Source organism: Podarcis liolepis, assembly GCF_965112155.1.
Source record: "Podarcis liolepis genome assembly, chromosome: 6".
In the NCBI taxonomy this organism is placed as follows: domain Eukaryota; kingdom Metazoa; phylum Chordata; class Lepidosauria; order Squamata; family Lacertidae; genus Podarcis; species Podarcis liolepis.
In genome coordinates this window covers 89,302,751-89,320,952 of record NC_139559.1, presented here as the reverse complement: position 1 = coordinate 89,320,952, position 18,202 = coordinate 89,302,751, and the positions used below count along the sequence as shown (strand labels likewise).

The window sequence follows — 18,202 nt, the reverse complement described above, 5'->3', positions numbered from 1 at the left end:
TGGAATGGCAGTACAGTGGTACCTCTGGTTGCAGACGGGATACGTTCCAGAGGTCTGGCCGGATCCTGAGGTTTTTGCAACTGGAGAGACCACTTCTGCTCACGCACATGCGACTGTAGAGTGCTTCTGCGCATGCGCGCTCGGCAAGAACCCGGAAATTTACTTTCAGGTTCGCCACTTACGTATCCTGAAGTTTACGTAACCGGATACGTAAGCGGAGATACGACTGTATATACCGTATTTTTTGCTCCATAAGACGCACCAGACCACAAGATGTACCTAGTTTATGGAGGAGGAAAACAAGAAAAAAAAAATCTGAATCTCAGAAGCCAGAACAGCAAGCGGGATCGCTGCGCAGTGAAAGCAGCAATCCCTCTTGCTGTTCTGGCTTCTGGGATAGCTGCGCAGCCTGCATTCGCTCCATAAGACACACACACATTTCCTCTTACTTTTTAGGAGGGAAAAAGTGAGTCTTATAGAGCAAAAAATACGGTACATAGCCCCATTTTAAACGCCTTCTCCAAAAGTGAAGAGCATTTAGACCTGTTGACTTTATTCTCAGCTACTCGACTTACATACATTTGGAACTGATACAGATCATGTTTTGTAATGGTTAGGGTGTTGGTTTATGAGCTAGGAGACTGGGGTTCGAATCCCCACTCAGCCACAAAGTTCACTTGTTGATCTTGGGTCAATCGCTGTTTCTCAGCCTAATCTACCTCACAGGGTTGTTCTGAAGATAAAACGGGGGTGGGCAACCGTGTATACCACCTTGAGCTCCTGGAAGGGAATGGGAAATGTAATAAATATGTGAAATAAATGTGCTAACCACCGTTTAAGGAAGCGGTTTGCAGGGAGATGTAATCCATCCTCCCCACCCTGCTGTTCTGCTCTGCTGCAGTGATGTCTGGGGTCAGTGTCAGCCCCAGTTGAGAAAGTGCTTATGCTTGAACGTTTGGCACCAGCCCTTAAGCAACACCATGTTTGAGCTCGGTATTTTTATATGCTGCATTTTATTGTTGTCCTTTCTGTGTATTTAGAGGTCTTTTAGGTGGGCACTCAGTAGCAATCATGCTGAAAGAGAAGGGCGAAGACATGCAATGGTACAACGGAGAACTTCTGCATATGGCAAAACAGTTGGGCTACAAGCTTTTGCCAGCTTTTAACACCACCAGCGGTCTTCCATATCCACGAGTAAGTATATAATGTATTGTGAGGGCAGTCGAGAATTTTGTTTCTTGTTGATTTAGATATAAATTCTCATAGAATCCTAGAATTGTAGTGTTGGAAGGGACCACAAGGGTCATCTAGTACAATCCTCTGCAATGCAGGAATATTTTGCCCAATGTGGGGTTTGAACCCGCAACCCTAAGAGTAAGAGTCCCATGCTCTACTTACTGAACTATCCCGTGGTATATTTTCATATCTCTTGGTTACAAGATGTAAATCTGTTAAGAAGCATACGATACCAGTTAATCCTGTTTGTAGCTTATTTCGTATTTAAAACAATCGCCACCATTTCTCTCCTGTGCCCTTTATTAAATAATTTTCAAGTTCTCTGTTCCAAGCACGCTGTATGCTTGAAAGTCAGGAATACTGCCAGAGTTTACTGTGAACTTGCTGTTCTCTCCACTCTAAACGGCAAGCTGTTCTTGAACTCAAAGCACCAGAGATTTCAGTGTTGGGAACTGCTGCTGCAAACTTCAGAAACGATTATAGCTACATGCAGGTGGCAGCAGCGTCCGGGTGTAAATCGGCAAAATGTCTGGGAAAATGCGGATCTATGGCAACCCATGTTGTCAGTGTCGTTTTTGCTGATTTCCCATAAAAATAGCTCAAAAAAGGTCAACAACTTTGCCCCCCCCCAGCAAGCTCCACAACTGTCTTGTCCTGATTTTCACTGTTCGAAATATGGCAACCCTAAGTTATGGCCATAGTCTATAGGTGGTGAGCTACAGACAGAGTATATATAGGTGGTGAACCAGACAGAGGGCCTTCTCGTTAGTGGCACCCACCCTGTGGAACACCCTCCCTTCAGATGTGAAGGAAATAAGTAGCTATCCTATCTTTAAAATACATCTGAAGGCAGCCCTGTTTAGGGAAGTTTTTAATATTTAACGCTGTATTGTTTTTAATACATGATTGGGAGCCGCCCAGAGTGGCTGGGGAAACTCAGCCAGATGGGCGGGGTATAAATAAATTATTATTATTATTATTATTATTATTATTATTATTATTTACATGCTTAGCCATGAAAGTTGCTTTAAAATAGTCATCTGGAAGTGTGCTGTTAGCATTCCTATTTTAGTCTAGATGACATAAAATACGTGCAAGCATTCTCGTGTCTAAAGCCTAATGCACCTTTCACGATGCCAACAAATATAAATGTTTTGAATGTTGCACTTTTGTGTTTGTCAAGATGTCTTGGTCCATATTGTCAGGTCATGGAAACCTTAAGGATTAATGTTTGTATAAAGTCAGTTTGTGTATGTATGGCACCAGATTCTGACATTTGCCTGAAAGCCAGCTTACCAGCTGTTCCTGGTGCCCCGGGTACTTTGCTTTTAAACTCTATCCAGAACTGAAGGAATGTGTTTTTCTTGCAGTTTTCATAAGTTGTGTTTTATCTGTCAATGATTGCTTAATTTACTACTGTAGCAGTAAGCGGTTTTGGTGCCTTTTCTTCTAGGTTAACTTAAAATTTGGTGTAAGGAGTCCAGAAGCTCGAACAGGAACAGAGACTGACACTTGTACAGCGTGTGCAGGTACCTTGATCTTGGAGTTTGCTGCTCTGAGCCGCTTCACAGGAGCATCAATATTTGAGGTTTGAATACGGGTTATAATTCATCATTCCTTGTTTAATTTAGAACTTCTGTTAGTGTGGTTTTTTTATAGCATTTCTATTGCTGAATTGGTAACTAAATCTGTGATATAGGAGTTTAGTAAATGGTTTCTCTGTCTATTTGGAGGCTTTGCGATAAATATTCCAGAAATTCTGTACTTGGATTGCTCTGTAATGTATATTTTCTTATCAGTGTCTTGTTTGTTGCACTCTAATCAGTATTGTAAACATCTTGGCATAAACTCGATGGTATCAGCAGCAGTTTATTCTTAAACCTTTGTATACCATAAGCTGCTATTTATTGGCATGTGTTTGTATTTATGGTGTGCATTGCACTTGCATCAAGGAAGAAACCAATGTTTTTTTCTTTTATGGTGTGCTGATTATGTTGATACTGATTCCCAGCAGTAGCAACCCCAATATTCTTGTAGCTTTGCTCTAGTGTAGCAAAATAGACTGAACGCCGGACCAAAAATCCCCAGTTCAGATTTCTCCTAAATAATACCCAAATTGCCTTAAGGTATTCAGTCTCTCTCTTCCCCCTCCCCCTTACATTGTTAATAACTTTGCTTGTGGAATTGTTTGCTATCCATTACTATCTGGGTATTATGTGAGACTTTGGGCGGCCTTGTAATTTTGCAATTTTCTGGTTGCTTGTGACAGTAGCAATTTACACAGGGTAGCATCTAAAGGCTGTGCATTTGGCACTTTGGTAATTTCCTTCCAGTCTTAAAGAATGACTGGTTCATAAACTGGAAGGGCTGCCGTTCCAGCTGATGGATAGAATCTCCATTGACATATGTGGAATCAGGAATGAATAGCCATTATTTGCAGCAAAGAGTGGAGTAATTGTGAAAGCAGAGAATTGCTTTTGGATGATTAACATTGATTATGCTGGCGCGGCGATGAACGAACGCACTCTTAAGGAGCAGCTGATGAGCGGCACCGCGAGCTGGAGCCCCAGCTGAAGAGCGGTAGGTCAGATCAGCTGTTGAGCGCTGCCGGCGCGGCGATCCAGGCACTGAAATCCAACCCACGAGGAGCAGCAAGTCCAGAAGACGACGCACCTCCCAGCAACCTAACAAACCGCGTGGTCTCCCGGGCGAAAAGGGGCGAGCCGAGGGCTGCCCCGACCTTAAGTGGCCTTTCTAAGGCCCGCCCCTGCCGCCAGCCGATTGGCTGGCGCCACAGGGTATGCTAATTGGGGGAATCCCGGGGCCTCCCGCGAGGCTGGCACTCGCCTCGCGAGAGAGTGTGGGCGGTGTCGGGATCACGCAACCCCCCCTCCTCCTGACGATCGGAATGGGCATTATGTTAATCTATGCCAAGTCGGCAAACTTTTTCAGCAGGGGGCCGGTCCACTGTCCCTCAGACCTTGTGGGGGGCCGGACTATATTTTGGAAAAAAATAATAATGAACAAATTCCTATGCCCCACAAATAACCCAGAGATGCAATTTAAATAAAAGCACACATTCTACTCATGTAAAAACACCAGGCAGGCCCCACAAATAACCCAGAGATACAATTTAAATAAAAGGACACGTTCTACTCATGTAAAAACACGCTGATTCCCAGACATCTGCGGGCCAGATTGAGAAGGCGATTGGGCCGGATCCGGCCCCTAGGCCTTAGTTTGCCTACCCATGATCTATGCTCTCCATAGACTCATTGGAATCAATTGGTAAGTTACCTAATTCCATGATATCAGTGGGTCTAACTTACCCCTTTGTACCTTAATTTAGCTATGCAAAATACTTCAGAGCTCTCTAATTATAAATGTGGAATGAATTGATCCACCAGTTGTTTGCATCAGATTTTTTTTTTTTCATTTTCACCATTGTATTTAAACAGCATTTAACTGGAAATGTTGACTTTGTTTGCTGCAGGAATATGCACGGAAGGCACTTGATTTTCTTTGGGAGAAAAGGCAACGCAGCAGCAACTTGGTGGGAGTCACAATTAATATTCATACGGGTGATTGGGTGCGCAAAGGTATGGCAGTTTGCAACTGTGCCCTCTGCGGCTCATGCAGAAATGGGAATTTGTAAAGCATCTATGCACTGTTGGACCTCTATCATGCTGGGGAGGCCTGTATGCTTGACCCTGACATGAGAGACCTAGGATTTGTCAGGCTGCAACCTAATGAATGAGTGGTTAACCTTTTAAATGTATGGGCTATAAATAAGATGAGCTGCTTGTGGCTGCTCCCCTTAGTCTTATTTGGTTCAACCATCTTTACCTAAAGAAGGGCAAACACTCCTGCAAGTAGAAGAGCAAATAAAAGGAATTGTGTCTTCACATTGATAGAAGCGTTTTATGCAGATGAACAGAATGCTAGAAAAGTATTTCCTTAAACTACACTGTGGCCTGGATCAGGCCTGCGAAGCTGTGTGAAGTGGAGTGCCAGTCCCCATCTTCTTCCCTGTCGGAGTGCTGGCCGCCTTCTCCACACCCAGCAATGGTGGGGAAATAGTCCCGCTGCAGCCCTGGAGAGGGCTAAACCTTTGCTCTCGGTTCAGCACAGTGTTGGGAATGAATGTGGGGTGTGAATGAACGTACAAATGAATGACTGAATGAATGAATGTGTTGTATTCATGGCTATGTGTGGCAGAACCATTTTAGCTGCACCTACCTCTGTGTGTTTGCTGGTACATAGCCCTTGAAGAGCTGGCAAGGTGGAAGGTGCCCATCAGGGTGGCAAAGACTACCCACCCGTTCCATGTGGATTTTTAAAAATAAAACAGAAAATATTGTATTGTGCTGAGTGCAGCTTCTCAGTTTCTTTGTTTGTTTCTTGGCTGCACTCCTGCCAAAACTCTTAACAGGGGCTTCTTTCGCAGGAATGAAAACTAGTTGTAAGGTCAATCTTCAATATGTAACAGGTTTTTCATCTTTTTCCTAGATAGTGGTGTTGGAGCAGGTATAGATTCATATTATGAGTATTTATTAAAGGCTTACGTCTTGCTTGGAGATGACAGTTTTCTGGAAAGATTTAACACGGTAAGTCTTTTGCATGAGACTCAGGGGTTGTGCATTTCATGAGGTATAATGAGTTGTATGGCACCTTGCAGCATCGGTTGCACTTCTTCCCTCAGCAATGTATTATTGCAGAACCAGAAAATATTCTTTGCCATGGTACCGTGGCATATCCTAAGAAGTGACCACTGGTCAATGTATCTGCTTGCCATAAAAGTCCATCTGGCTCCAGACATGAATAAATCTACAGAAAGGGCTTGTAAAAGGATTCCCCTTGAATTTAATTGAGTATCCCTATTCAAAGTGGCTTAGTAGTGAAATATTGGCTACATTTGTGAGTTGGAAATGTAAATTTTATAAACAAACACGATGCTGAGGAGTTTTCACCCCTCCCATATCCAAGAATCTGCTGATGTTCTCTGCTGATTCTCCAGAGAGGAGGGGGCGGTTTCTGCTCTCTACTTAATTCCGCTCCAGCCTCACATCAAAGAGAGAGAGAGACTGAGTGTTAGAGAGAGATCGTGTGTATAGATAAGGTTGCTGCTAAGAGCAGCTGCAGACACTCAGTGCAGTTCAGCATTTTCGATTAGACCTCATTTAGCTCTGTACATAGTTGTGTATTATAGTTGTAGATAGAATAAAAGTAGTTATTCTACAGAGCTGCTCTCTGAGTCGTTTATGCTCTGCTATACTCTGTTGTACTCTGCTGTGCAATGACTGTCTTGTTGGAGTGAATCTGGTTCTCACAACTCTAAGCTGTGAGTCCACAGCACTTTGACCTGTTCCTGTGCAGAAGGTGGTCTCTGGAAGTGCTACCCAGCTCGCCTAGCCCAGTCGGGGCTGAAGTGTATGAGTCCAGTTAGTGGCACTGGCTCAAGGGCGATGCTGACAGATGCAATATATTTGCGAAACATGAAGACTGGACTGTGTTGCTTTTTATTAAAGCTAATCTCTCTGGGTAAAACGCTTTTCAGGTGAAAGGCTACTAGCCTCCTTACATGAACTCTTGATGCATCAACTTTAAAATACTTAAACAAATTCCAGCATCAGATGTATAGCTTAAATCTGGATGTCACCCTGGCTAAAAGATTGAGGGAATTTACTGAGCAGCGATGTGCTAAAGGCAGAGCAGCTTATGTGTCACAATCCGGCTCAAACACGAAGGGAGGGTAAAACAATCTGTGTGATATTTAGCAATTATATGGCAGGGCTGTGGGAGCTCAAGCTTTAAATCATTCAAAGAGGAACAAGAAATTCCTGGAATGACACCCCTCCAGCCTTCCTGCCTGTTTAATTTCATTTAACGAATGCACTTCACTAAAATTATCCAACGTTAAGCCAAGCGTGGCAGAAATTGCTGTTGCGGCCAATTGCACGAGTCCTTCCCACCCTCGTTTCTCAGCTGGACTCTTGTTGATTAGGAAGCCTCTATGACTTACTCTAGGGACGCGGGTGGTGCTGTGGGTTAAACCACAGAGCCTAGGACTTGCCGATCACAAGGTTGGCGGTTCGAATCCCCGCGACAGGGTGAGCTTCCGTTGTTCGGTCCCTGCTCCTGCGAACCTAGTAGTTGGAAAGCACGTCAAAGTGCAAGTAGATAAATAGGTACCGCTCCGGCGGGAAGGTAAACGGCTTTTCCGTGTGCTGCTCTGGTTCGCCAGAAGCAGCTTAGTCATACTGGCCACATGACCCGGAAGCTGTACACTGGCTTCCTCGGCCAGTAAAGCGAGATGAGCGCCGCAACCCCAGAGTGGGTCACGACTGGACCTAATGGTCAGGGGTCCCTTTACCTTTATTCTCCTGTGTGGTTTGGTGTCCTCTCAGCTGTTTTGCATGATGTTAAGGAGAGGCGAGTGCAACCTACAATTTAGTGTGTTTAGATCTCAACTTTGCCAATGAATTTGGTATGAAAAATGAATGTGGGCTCACCAGGGTCTGATGTTTTGCAGCATTATGATGCCATAATGAGATACATTAGCCAACCGCCTCTCCTGCTTGATGTGCACATACACAAACCAATGCTTAATGCTCGGACCTGGATGGACTCTCTACTAGCCTTTTTCCCTGGTTTGCAGGTAGGTTTATCAGAGGTGCAGAAGCATTTAACTTTTCAGTCCAATGATGCCTATTTAGTTGTGGGGTTGAGTGTGAGAAGTATTTGTTTTCAAAGCTCTAGAAATGTTCAGGACGCTGCAATTGGAAAAAAAAATGGCAAAGAATGGTTGGTGTAAGCGTTTGAACTTGAAATATGATGTCATGGAAAAGTAGTCATCCGGTGGGGAAGAATAATCTTTTACAATTGCTGTCTTCAGCCATGTTAGCATTGTGCAGTCAACACTTGGTGGCTGTGTTCTGCAAATGAAATCAGATTTTTGTAAAATAAAATTTCCACTAACTTGGAGCATATCTTTCTCATTTCTATATTATATAAAGCATGTCAAACATCTAAAATAGGCTCATAGTATTGTTAGAGCAATAGCTCTAATGGTTTTGTCATGGCCTTTGGTACAATAATGCTTACTTACTAATAGCCCAACAAATGCCCAGCTGTCACATTTTAAAGGAGTTTTGTTGATATTTTGTTATACATCCTTAAATTCTTTCTTTTATGTTATTAGCTGCTACTTCCTTCTCTTGCCTCTAATACACAGTGTTCCAAAATTATTATTTTTTCTTGACTAGAATATTCTCTCAGTATTTTGATCTTTATTGGTAAATCTTCCTTTCCTTCCTCTATAAACGGTAGCTTCTAAATTTGGTCCGGCTTATGGTACTCAAGACAAATAAACAGCCTTAAACAAGCCTTACTTTTTTGTGTTTTGCTGGTCTGCAGCAGCCATTTTGCCAAAAACCATGGTGGGAGGGGGAAGAGGAAGGAGAGATTGCACAAATACGAGAGCACATTTTCCTTCCTTATTTGCCTTTTGCAAGGTTTCAGAGAATTTTCCTGTCCCCACCCCCATCATTTTGGAGCAGAAATTTCTGTGGCTGGGAATGCATTAGGAATATCATTACATAAGCATTGTTTAATTCACAGGTTCCTCTATACCACATGAGTACTCTTGGAAATATCTGGCTTGGCATCTAAGATTTCCAGAAAGCAACTTTATCAAAGCAGTACCTGAATTTGAGCTGATAACTTTAACGCTAAGAATATAAACATATGGCCAACCTGACATACCAAACTAAATATATGTTAAGCATTGGTTTCAGCACATGTGTACACATGATTATTTTGCCTTTTGCTTAATTAGCCAAGTGCCATTCTGCTCTCTCGTGTTTCCTTGTAAGAAAAAGAAAGAACCATGGGCTGGGAGCAGGTGGTGGGAGATACAGAATTGGTCATTATCTGACAGGAAAGTGGCATATCTAAATGGCCTTACATTGGTACTATCTGTTTGGATTATAGGTCTTGAAAGGTGATATCAGACCAGCTATAGAAACTCACGAGATGCTGTATCAGGTGATAAAAAAGCATAACTTTCTTCCAGAGGTAAGGCGGTAGGCTTGTATTATTATCATTGTGGGGATAACAATAATAATACCGGGAAAGGGGAGATGTTGATTTCTAATTACTGATTAGTCATTCATGCGCTAATCAGCATCCCTTCGCATATTTTGATCTTATTTTTTAACTTTCTGTTCCTCCTGTAGGAACTGGAGGCTAGTGCATTTCTTGCTCTTATGATTGACCAAGATCTTTCCATGCATCACTAGATCTGCGTGCAATTCCTTTTTTCATGTTTGTGCTCACTTGTTCACACAATGGTTGCACATGAATGGGGAGAGACTGGTTTAGTGTCTCATCCGAACCAGTGCTCCTGGTTCTTTCCAAACAAAATGCAGTGAGGAAGCCAGGGTTTGGCTAATGTGTCAGTGTGACAGTGATTCAAACGTGTCAGCACGACAGTGATTCAAACCCAGATATTCAACTCTTAACCATTTTATCCACTACATCACACTCATACCGTGAAAAGCTTTGCCATATGTGCACAACTCATTTACTTTCGAATCTAGTTTTATGAGTGGTATCCAACTAAGCCATATTGAGTATTTCCTTCGAAATCATTGGACACCTCTAAAGTCCATCAGTTTTAGTAGATCTACTCTGAATAGGACTAATTGGATGGTCTCCTATATCTTGGTCTCTTTCCTTTCCCTGTATCTGAGATTATGCAGCCCAGTGGATAATGTCGAGAGCCTGAGAGACCTTGGCCTAGCATAGAGTTGTCATGTTTGAGTGAACTTTGCAAACTTCTCTTGATAGCTAATCTGTAACGGGAATAATAAAATAGCACCTAACATATTAGGAATGCTATTTTCATCCACACAAAACCCTTGTGATGTAGATGATTACTCCTCATTTTACAGGTGAGGACTACCGCAAAGGAAAACACCTGCCTGCCTGGCTAACAGGGACGGTGTGATAAGTTTTTAGGCACCAGGCAGAATGTTTCTTTTTTACCAAGTCTTTGGCCGATTAACATCTCTGTCCTTTTAAATGTGTTTGTGGGTGGGGGTGCGGTTATTGCTTTTATTACGTATTTTGTGTTGTGAACCGCCCTGCAATCTTCAGATGAAGGTGTGGTATACTAATAATAATAAAATAATAATAATAGCATTTGTGACCAAAGTACTGTACAGTTTAGTATTTCCCTATGTCTTTCTTCTTTTCTCCTTCAGGCTTTCACAACAGACTTCCGGGTTCATTGGGCTCAACATCCTTTAAGGCCAGAATTTGCAGAGAGTACCTATTTCTTGTATAAAGTAAGATTTTGTTCTTCCAATTCAAGGTGTCTTAAATCCTTGATAATCTTAGGAAAGGAATTGAAAATGTTAACACCTTTTTATGACACTGTGATGCAGTTGCACTAAAATACTTTGTACTTTGTGGCTGCTTTATATCAAGAAGAATATTACAGGCACAGATAAGGTACAGAAAGAGGAATCTATAGTGGTTAAGAATATGCAGCGACTTCTCCATAAAGAAAAGACTAAAGAGAATTAGGTTTGTTAGCTTAGAATGAATGAATGAATTAACTGGGGCTTGGGGGCAGGATATGAAAGTATTTCAAAATCATGAATAGTGGGAAGAGATTTTTCTCTTTCACTTGCTCTGAAATTATGCCAGCAGGTACTGCTTCACACAGCCTCTAACCTTAGATGGCTTTGAAAAAGGAGGCCTATTGATGATTATGAACTGGGATAGCTAAGTCCAGCTTCCAAACTGAAAGGTAATATAAGTAGGATTGTTACTAGATGCTTAGGGCAAGCAGCAGAGAATGGTAATTTCCATCTATACTTCCTGGGCTTTTGATTTGTCCCTGTTTGTGGTGTGGGTTGGCTGTACTTCCAGTCTCAGAGGGTTGACACCTTCTTATGCATGGTCAAGAACAATACTTATGCAGAGCAAGTATTTTAAACAATAAGATGAGCTTGAGACTTTCTGACTTGTTGCGCAAGATAAAGGAGCTTTCTATTGAGGCTGGGAAGCCCCTTGAATTGCTGACTGCAAACAGTTTCTCTGCTCTGTTCTCCCTCTGAGAATATTCTTCCGTCCAGGCTAGGATGTATTTAGCAGTGCAATTTGACTTTAAATCCAAGGCTTTAAAACGTGTGCAGAAGTCAAATATCAAAGTATAATAACAGATAAGAATGTAATGTGTGTGTAGCGTATCTCTAGGAGTAAGTGCAACAAATCTTCCTTTAAAAACAGGCTACTGGAGATCCTTACTACCTAGAAGTAGGAAAAACACTCATTGAAAACTTAAATAAATACGCTCGTGTACCTTGTGGATTTGCTGCTATGAAGGATGTTCGTACTGGAAGCCATGAAGACAGGTAATTAGCTGAAAAGCGTTGCTAGGTTTTGCTATTTTATTCCCCCCCCCCCCATTTTTTTTATTGATTTTCCACTTTTATAACAAGTATAACACAAAAAACACACAAAAGAAAACACATTACAATACTGAAAAGAAAAAGAAACAAAAATATAAACACATATTACTTGTGAAACCCAAATTATCTTTCATTGTTAATTGACTTCCTTGAATCCCCCCTACCTGAGTTTCATTGTATCACCTTGTAACAGCTCTCCAAATCATCTTTGTAATAAAATAAACTCCTTCAAGTTACTTTCATCTTTTCTTTTCTTAATATTCTAAATCCATATTTCTTTACAATTCATTCTTATTTTAGTACTAAGCCTTTATGGTACTTTTGAGTGACTTCTAATTATTTTATATTACAATAGTTGGCTAAATAATCTTTAAATTTCTTCTAATCTTCATGATATTCCTCTTCTTTCTGATCGCGGATTCTTCCAGTCAGGTCAGCCAGCTCCAAAAAGTCCAACATCTTTATCTGCCATTCTTCTACTGTTGGTATTTCTTGGGATTTCCAATTTTTAGCTAGTAGCAGTCTTGCCGCTGTAGTTGGCATACAAAAACAATCTAACATCTTTTTTGGGCAGTTCCAATCCTATTATTCCAAGTAGAAAGTCTTCTGGTTTCTTAACAAATGTATTTTTCAACATTTTTTCCAGCTCATTATAAATCTTTTCCCAGCAGTCTTTTACCTTAGGACACGTCCACCACATATGATAAAAAGTACCTTCTTTTTCTTTTCAAATTTTTTTATTGATTTTCCATGTTTATAACAAGTATAGGTTTTGCTAATTTAATCTTGCAACCATGCATTCATGCTGGTAGGATTTCTTTGTACATTAAATCTTCACTGGTTTAATACTTTAGTAAAAGTTAACAAGTGCTTCATGATTTTATTTTATTAAGCTATATATATAGTGGATCCTCCTCAAGGCACCTAATTTAAGTATTTAACTTGTTAATGTATTTAACAATAGACATTTAAATAGCATGAAAACAAGGGCTTAGATCCAAACAACCACAGGTGGGAGTATAGTGCTGTTCTGTAAACTTGTGCAACCCTAACGGAAGATGAATTGCAGGCATGGGGAACTTCCTGCCTCATAATAATGTCAGGTGATCCCACCCACCTGACAGAATTGCTGTCAAGGAAGTTAGGATCTGGCCCACTATGCCAGAAAAAGTTTCCCACTCCTGTTGTGGCATAATTGGGCGAAATTGAAAGGTCTTCAAGCAGAAGAAGTTGGGATCATTTTTCTCACAGCAGAAATGCCCCTTCTATGAACAGAAATAGCTGTCTGCTGGTGAAAATGAACTTTTTGCGGTGTCCAAGCCCTCATTAGAAGCAGAAAATAAGGTGACAACATCAAAACAGCACACAAATAATTCAAGGCACATCCAAACTGGACTGTCTGGACTGAGTTGCTGTGAAATGTCAATAAGGAGGCAGTCAGACTAGGCCCTTGGAGGGAGAAGTTCTGCCACTAGGTGCAGCATCTGAGAAGGCCCTTAAGATGCTGGCGCAGAGCAGGATTTCTATCAGTGACCCAAGTGGGTGGGCAGGATCATGTGAGATTAAGCGATCCTTTACGTGAAATTCTTGCTATTTAGTCTTTATCCATGTATGCGTTCTTTGGAAAAACTTAGCGAAGTTCTTCCCATTAGTTGTCATTTTGACTTTACTCAAAAGTATATCTTGTTTTTCATTTTGTTATTAGTGATACAGTCGTACCTTGGTTTTTGAACAGCTTAATTCTCGAACGTTTTGGCTCCCGAATGCAGCAAACCCGGAAGTGAGTGTTCCGGTTTGCGAACTGTTTTTGGAAGCTGAACGTCCGATGGGGTTTCCGATTGGCTGCAGGAGCTTCCTGCAGCCAGTCAGAAGCCGTGCTTTGGTTTCCAAACGCTTTGGAAGTTGAACGGACTTCCGGAATGGATTCCAAGGTACGACTGTGTATCAAGAAGGAAAAATGATACTTAGTCTATTTATTTCCTCTTTCTAGGATGGATTCTTTCTTCCTGGCTGAAATGTTTAAATATTTATACCTGCTCTTTGCTGATAAGGAAGACCTGACTTTCGATATAGAAGACTATATCTTTACCACAGAAGCTCATTTGCTACCTCTCTGGCTATCTACTGCAAACCAAACGGCCCCTAGGAAAAATATTGTGAGTGTTGCTTCATATTTTTGAATTGATTTAATTGCAGGCTAGCTTTTATCTTCCTCAGTAAAAGTAACTCTTAGAATATTTTTAGATTATTCTTCCATTGTTGCACAAGCTGTGTCATGCTTTGCTGTTTATGCAAAAGTAAATTAGGTTTCTAAATGAAAATTTGGTCCTTTGTAACTGTATCCTTACATAGAACCATAGAATTGTACAGTTGTAACAATATATTGATTGACATTTTAACTGCATATTTCTTTTTGTGGTTGGAAGGTTTGTAATTGTGCTTTTGTTGCAAACACATTTGGATATTGTGACTGCGCATGGTTAAAGAAAGAGAAAACAACGCTTAAATTCTCCCTCTTTCCCCCTTTGCAGACTACAGAATACACAGAATTGGATGATAGCAACTTTGACTGGACATGCCCCAACACTCAGATCCTCTTTCCAAATGACCCAATGTATGCTCAGAGCATCAGGGAACCTCTGAAAAATGTGGTGGACAAGAGTTGTCCTAGGGGTGTTTCCAGAGCGTAAGATCATTTATACCTTTCATAACTATGTGATAGGTAAAGGTAAAGACACCCCTGACCATTAGGTCCAGTTGTGGACGACTCTGGGGTTGTGTGCTCATCTCACTCTATAGGCCGAGGGAGCTGGCGTTTGTCTGCAGACAGCTTCTGGGTTGTGTGGCCAGCATGACAAAGCCACTTCTGGCGAACCAGAGTAGTGCATGGAAACGCCGTTTACCTTCCCACCAGAGCGGTACCTATTTATCTACCTGCACTTTGATGTGCTTTCAAACTGCTAGGTGGGCAGGAGCAGGGACCAAGCAACGGGAGCTCACCCCGTCGTGGGGATTCGAACCGCCGACCTTCTGATCGGCAAGCCCTAGGCTCTGTGGTTTAGACCACAGCACCACCCGCATCCCTAACTAGGTGATACAGCTGCTTATATTGAGCTGATATACTTTTATGCATTGACTAACACATAGCGATGAAATCATTTGATACAGCTTGGTTTGGATGACTCCTTGCAATGGAATATGCGTAAGGTTCTCGTATCAGAATTTCCCAGCCTGATTGCAACTTGTCTATTTGTAATGGATGATGGGAGTTGTAGTCAAAAACATCTGCGTCCAATAAGAGAAAGCAAGGCTTGTGTTTCAGCCTGCCAACTCCCAGAAGCCTTTTCATGCATTTTATTACCCGTTTAGTGGCCTCTGCCGGCTACGCATAGCATGTTTTAGTCTTACGCACCTCATGTATATTATTCAGGCACCATCAATTCAGTTCTTAAAATGCTTTCTCTTGCAGGGAAGAGAGTTTGGGCACCGGACCAAAGCCCCCCCTGAGAGCCAGGGATTTCATGGCCAGTAATCCTGAGCATTTAGAGATTCTAAAGAAGATGGGAGTCAGCTTGATTCACCTCAAAGATGGAAGAGTCCAGCTGGTGCAACATGCTATTCAAGTAAGATCTTGCCCTGTCATAGCCCCTCAGTGTAGTTGTCCTCAGTAGGAAGTTGACATGCAGGCACTCTTTTTATTTTATTTTATTTGGAACAAGTTGTTTCAGTTTAATTATAGTACAGGTCGGAGAGGTATAAATATGGATATAATACATTGGAATAAATTAAGACTTTCCATTATGAACAAACTACCTGCATATAAAATAATGATTTACTTAGAATTACGATTTTAATTGTAAAAATAAAAAATTCCTTCCAGTAGCACCTTAAAGACCAACTAAGTTAGTTCTTGGTATGAGCTTTCGTGTGCATGCATGCACACGAAAGCTCATACCAAGAACTAACTTAGTTGGTCTTTAAGGTGCTACTGGAAGGAATTTTTTATTTTGACTATGGCAGACCAACACGGCTACCTATCTGTGATTTTAATTGTAATCATTTTTAATTTATAATCGGTTCATTTTGCTCCAGACCCTGCCAGTTTGGATGCCAATAGCTCATCTGAACTAATGGCAGAAAAGTTCATACAGCGGACCCTCGAGTTACATACCGCTCTGGATACGTAACTTTCAGGTTACGAATGCGGCAAACCTGGAAATGTATACTCCCGGGTTTCGCCGCATACGCAGAAGCAATCACACCGTGTGTGTGCTCAGAAGCGGTGTCTCTGCCTACAGACTTTTGGGATGGCGGATGGACCCCCAGAACGAATTTAATCCGTATCCAGAGGGTCCACTGTATTTCAGTTGGACTGACCTATAAGGGTATTGCCCTTAAGTCACTGAGTTTGTTTACTAATCCTTATACACTCACATCATTTATTTTTATTTTGTATTTTGACAAAGTAATAATAATAAATAAATAAAAATGTGCACTCCACCCCCAAAACCACTGTAACTATCCAACCTCCCAAATTTTCAACACCTCTTACGATGGTTTGACCCCTTTCTGTTTTAACAGTACAAATTCTACAGATACTACAGATATTTGGCACTCTTAAATTTAGGCACACCAGAAAGGATCCTTGAAATACTTGTCCAAATTTCTGTGAAGCTGTTGAACAACAAGTCCTTTTTCCTGATGTTACACAAACTAAGTAACACAGTTATACTGTCTAGTAGTCCATTCAATCATGTCTGAATGTTTAGTGGGAGACAGGTTTTTCAAAATATTTGTTAGTGGTAAGCTGCGAAGTTGAATTGAATATGTTTCAAATTTTGAGGTCATTACCATGATAGGGCCTTTTCAGTGGTGACACCGATGCTCTAGAACTTTCCAGGTTAGCCTTTCTCTTCACCTGTGCTGAGGAGTTTCTGGCACTGAGTAGGGCTGCTTTATTCCAGAGGGCATGTTGAGTTCTCGGAACTGTTTTTTATTTTATTTTACTGAGGAGTATTGTGTCTTGCTGCTGTGTTTTTATATTTTTAGTATGCATGTGGAATTTGATACTGAAAATACCCTTGGAAGTGTTGTCAGATACAAATAACGGTTTATTTACTTTTTTTTAAAAACCAAAAATTAATTCTAAAATATTTTGGCTAACGCTGGATGTCTAGAAGTTCAGAATAAACTAATGAGCAAGTTTCCTCAGGAAATACTGTTGCATGTTTTGTCTGCAGGTTTAGAATGAAAAAATGCTAGATATTGCTTACTTTTTCATTAGGCAGCAAGCTCACTCGATGCGGAGGATGGTCTACGGTTCATGCAAGAAATGATTGAGCTGTCCAGTCAACAGCAAAAAGAGCAGCAGCTACCTCCTCGTGCCGTTCAAATTGTTTCCCACCCGTTCTTTGGCAGAGTGGTTTTGACAGCTGGGCCTGCGCAGTTTGGAATGGATCTCTCCAAACACAAATCAGGGGTGCGTTCTGTTTTACAGCCTTATGATTAAAAAAACCACCACTTGTATGGTCTATACAGAACTTATGGGAAATTGTCAACATACAGAAATTTAATGTATCTAAAAGAAAGAGTACTATATAATTTTATTAAGTTTTCTGTTTTTACAATTTAAAATACTCATTTATACATCCTTAAGATACCAATGACTTACCTTCTTCTCTTTCGTGGTTTACTTTACATACATAAATCCCTGTATATATAAACTATACCATTCAGTATTCCATTATTGCATCCATCTAAACTTGCTGAATTTATCTTAAGGCTGCCAGCGTTTTCAGCTGTACACAGTTATTTCCCGTATATTCCGTAAATGTTTTCCAATCTCTTTAAACGTATGTTCTCCCTGTTCTCTTATTCTATGTGTTAAGTCTAAAAAATAACAAGAAGAGGAGTTGTTCTAGAAGCCCCCTAAGTCAAGAAAACAAAGCAACTCTGAATAACTAAGGCCAAAAGCAGATGGCTAACTCATTTGTCAGGAAATGGAGTGCAGGGGAACAGTCTGAATAGGCGCTGGGCAAGATTGCTTTATGTATGAAGCCAATTGAGGCTCGCCATTTTGCCCACCAGGCCATTTGCCCGAAACCACACCCACCCACCCCATACCTGACAGTGTATGTGATGTCAGGTGTGGGGCAGATAGAAATGAATCTGGAAAGCGTGATTGAACTTCCTGCGCATCAGCTGATGCATGATTTGTTGCAGGCAACGCATTTTTATAAATTGCAGTGGCTTCAAATGCCACTATTCTGATTTAGCATGCAATGAATCATCCTACTGGGATAGCTCAGTCGGTAGAACATGAGGCTCTGCTCCTAATCTCAGGGTTCGAGCCCCACGGTGGGCAGTAGATTCCTGCATTGCAGAGGGTTGGACTGGATGACCCTGGGGGTACCTTCCAACTTTATGGTTCTATGAATGAGTTCTGGAATAACTGCCTTCACTGCAGTTATTGGGCACAATCCAGT

The 18,202-nt window shown here is 41.3% G+C and overlaps 1 protein-coding gene across 2 annotated transcripts in view; it reads left to right on the top strand.

Annotated features, from left to right (window-relative positions):
• The window catches only part of EDEM3 (ER degradation enhancing alpha-mannosidase like protein 3), a 38,136-nt gene that overhangs the window by 11,116 nt on the left and 8,818 nt on the right, over positions 1–18,202 (top strand). For both annotated transcript variants that reach the window (XM_083506750.1, XM_083506749.1), the window contains exons 6-17: positions 1,041–1,194; positions 2,690–2,824; positions 4,730–4,835; positions 5,746–5,843; positions 7,769–7,894; positions 9,229–9,312; positions 10,503–10,586; positions 11,536–11,660; positions 13,708–13,873; positions 14,249–14,403; positions 15,187–15,340; positions 17,002–17,196. In XM_083506750.1, coding sequence (XP_083362876.1) covers positions 1,041–1,194; positions 2,690–2,824; positions 4,730–4,835; positions 5,746–5,843; positions 7,769–7,894; positions 9,229–9,312; positions 10,503–10,586; positions 11,536–11,660; positions 13,708–13,873; positions 14,249–14,403; positions 15,187–15,340; positions 17,002–17,196 — 1,582 coding nt within the window. The remainder of the gene's footprint in view (positions 1–1,040; positions 1,195–2,689; positions 2,825–4,729; positions 4,836–5,745; positions 5,844–7,768; positions 7,895–9,228; positions 9,313–10,502; positions 10,587–11,535; positions 11,661–13,707; positions 13,874–14,248; positions 14,404–15,186; positions 15,341–17,001; positions 17,197–18,202) is intronic.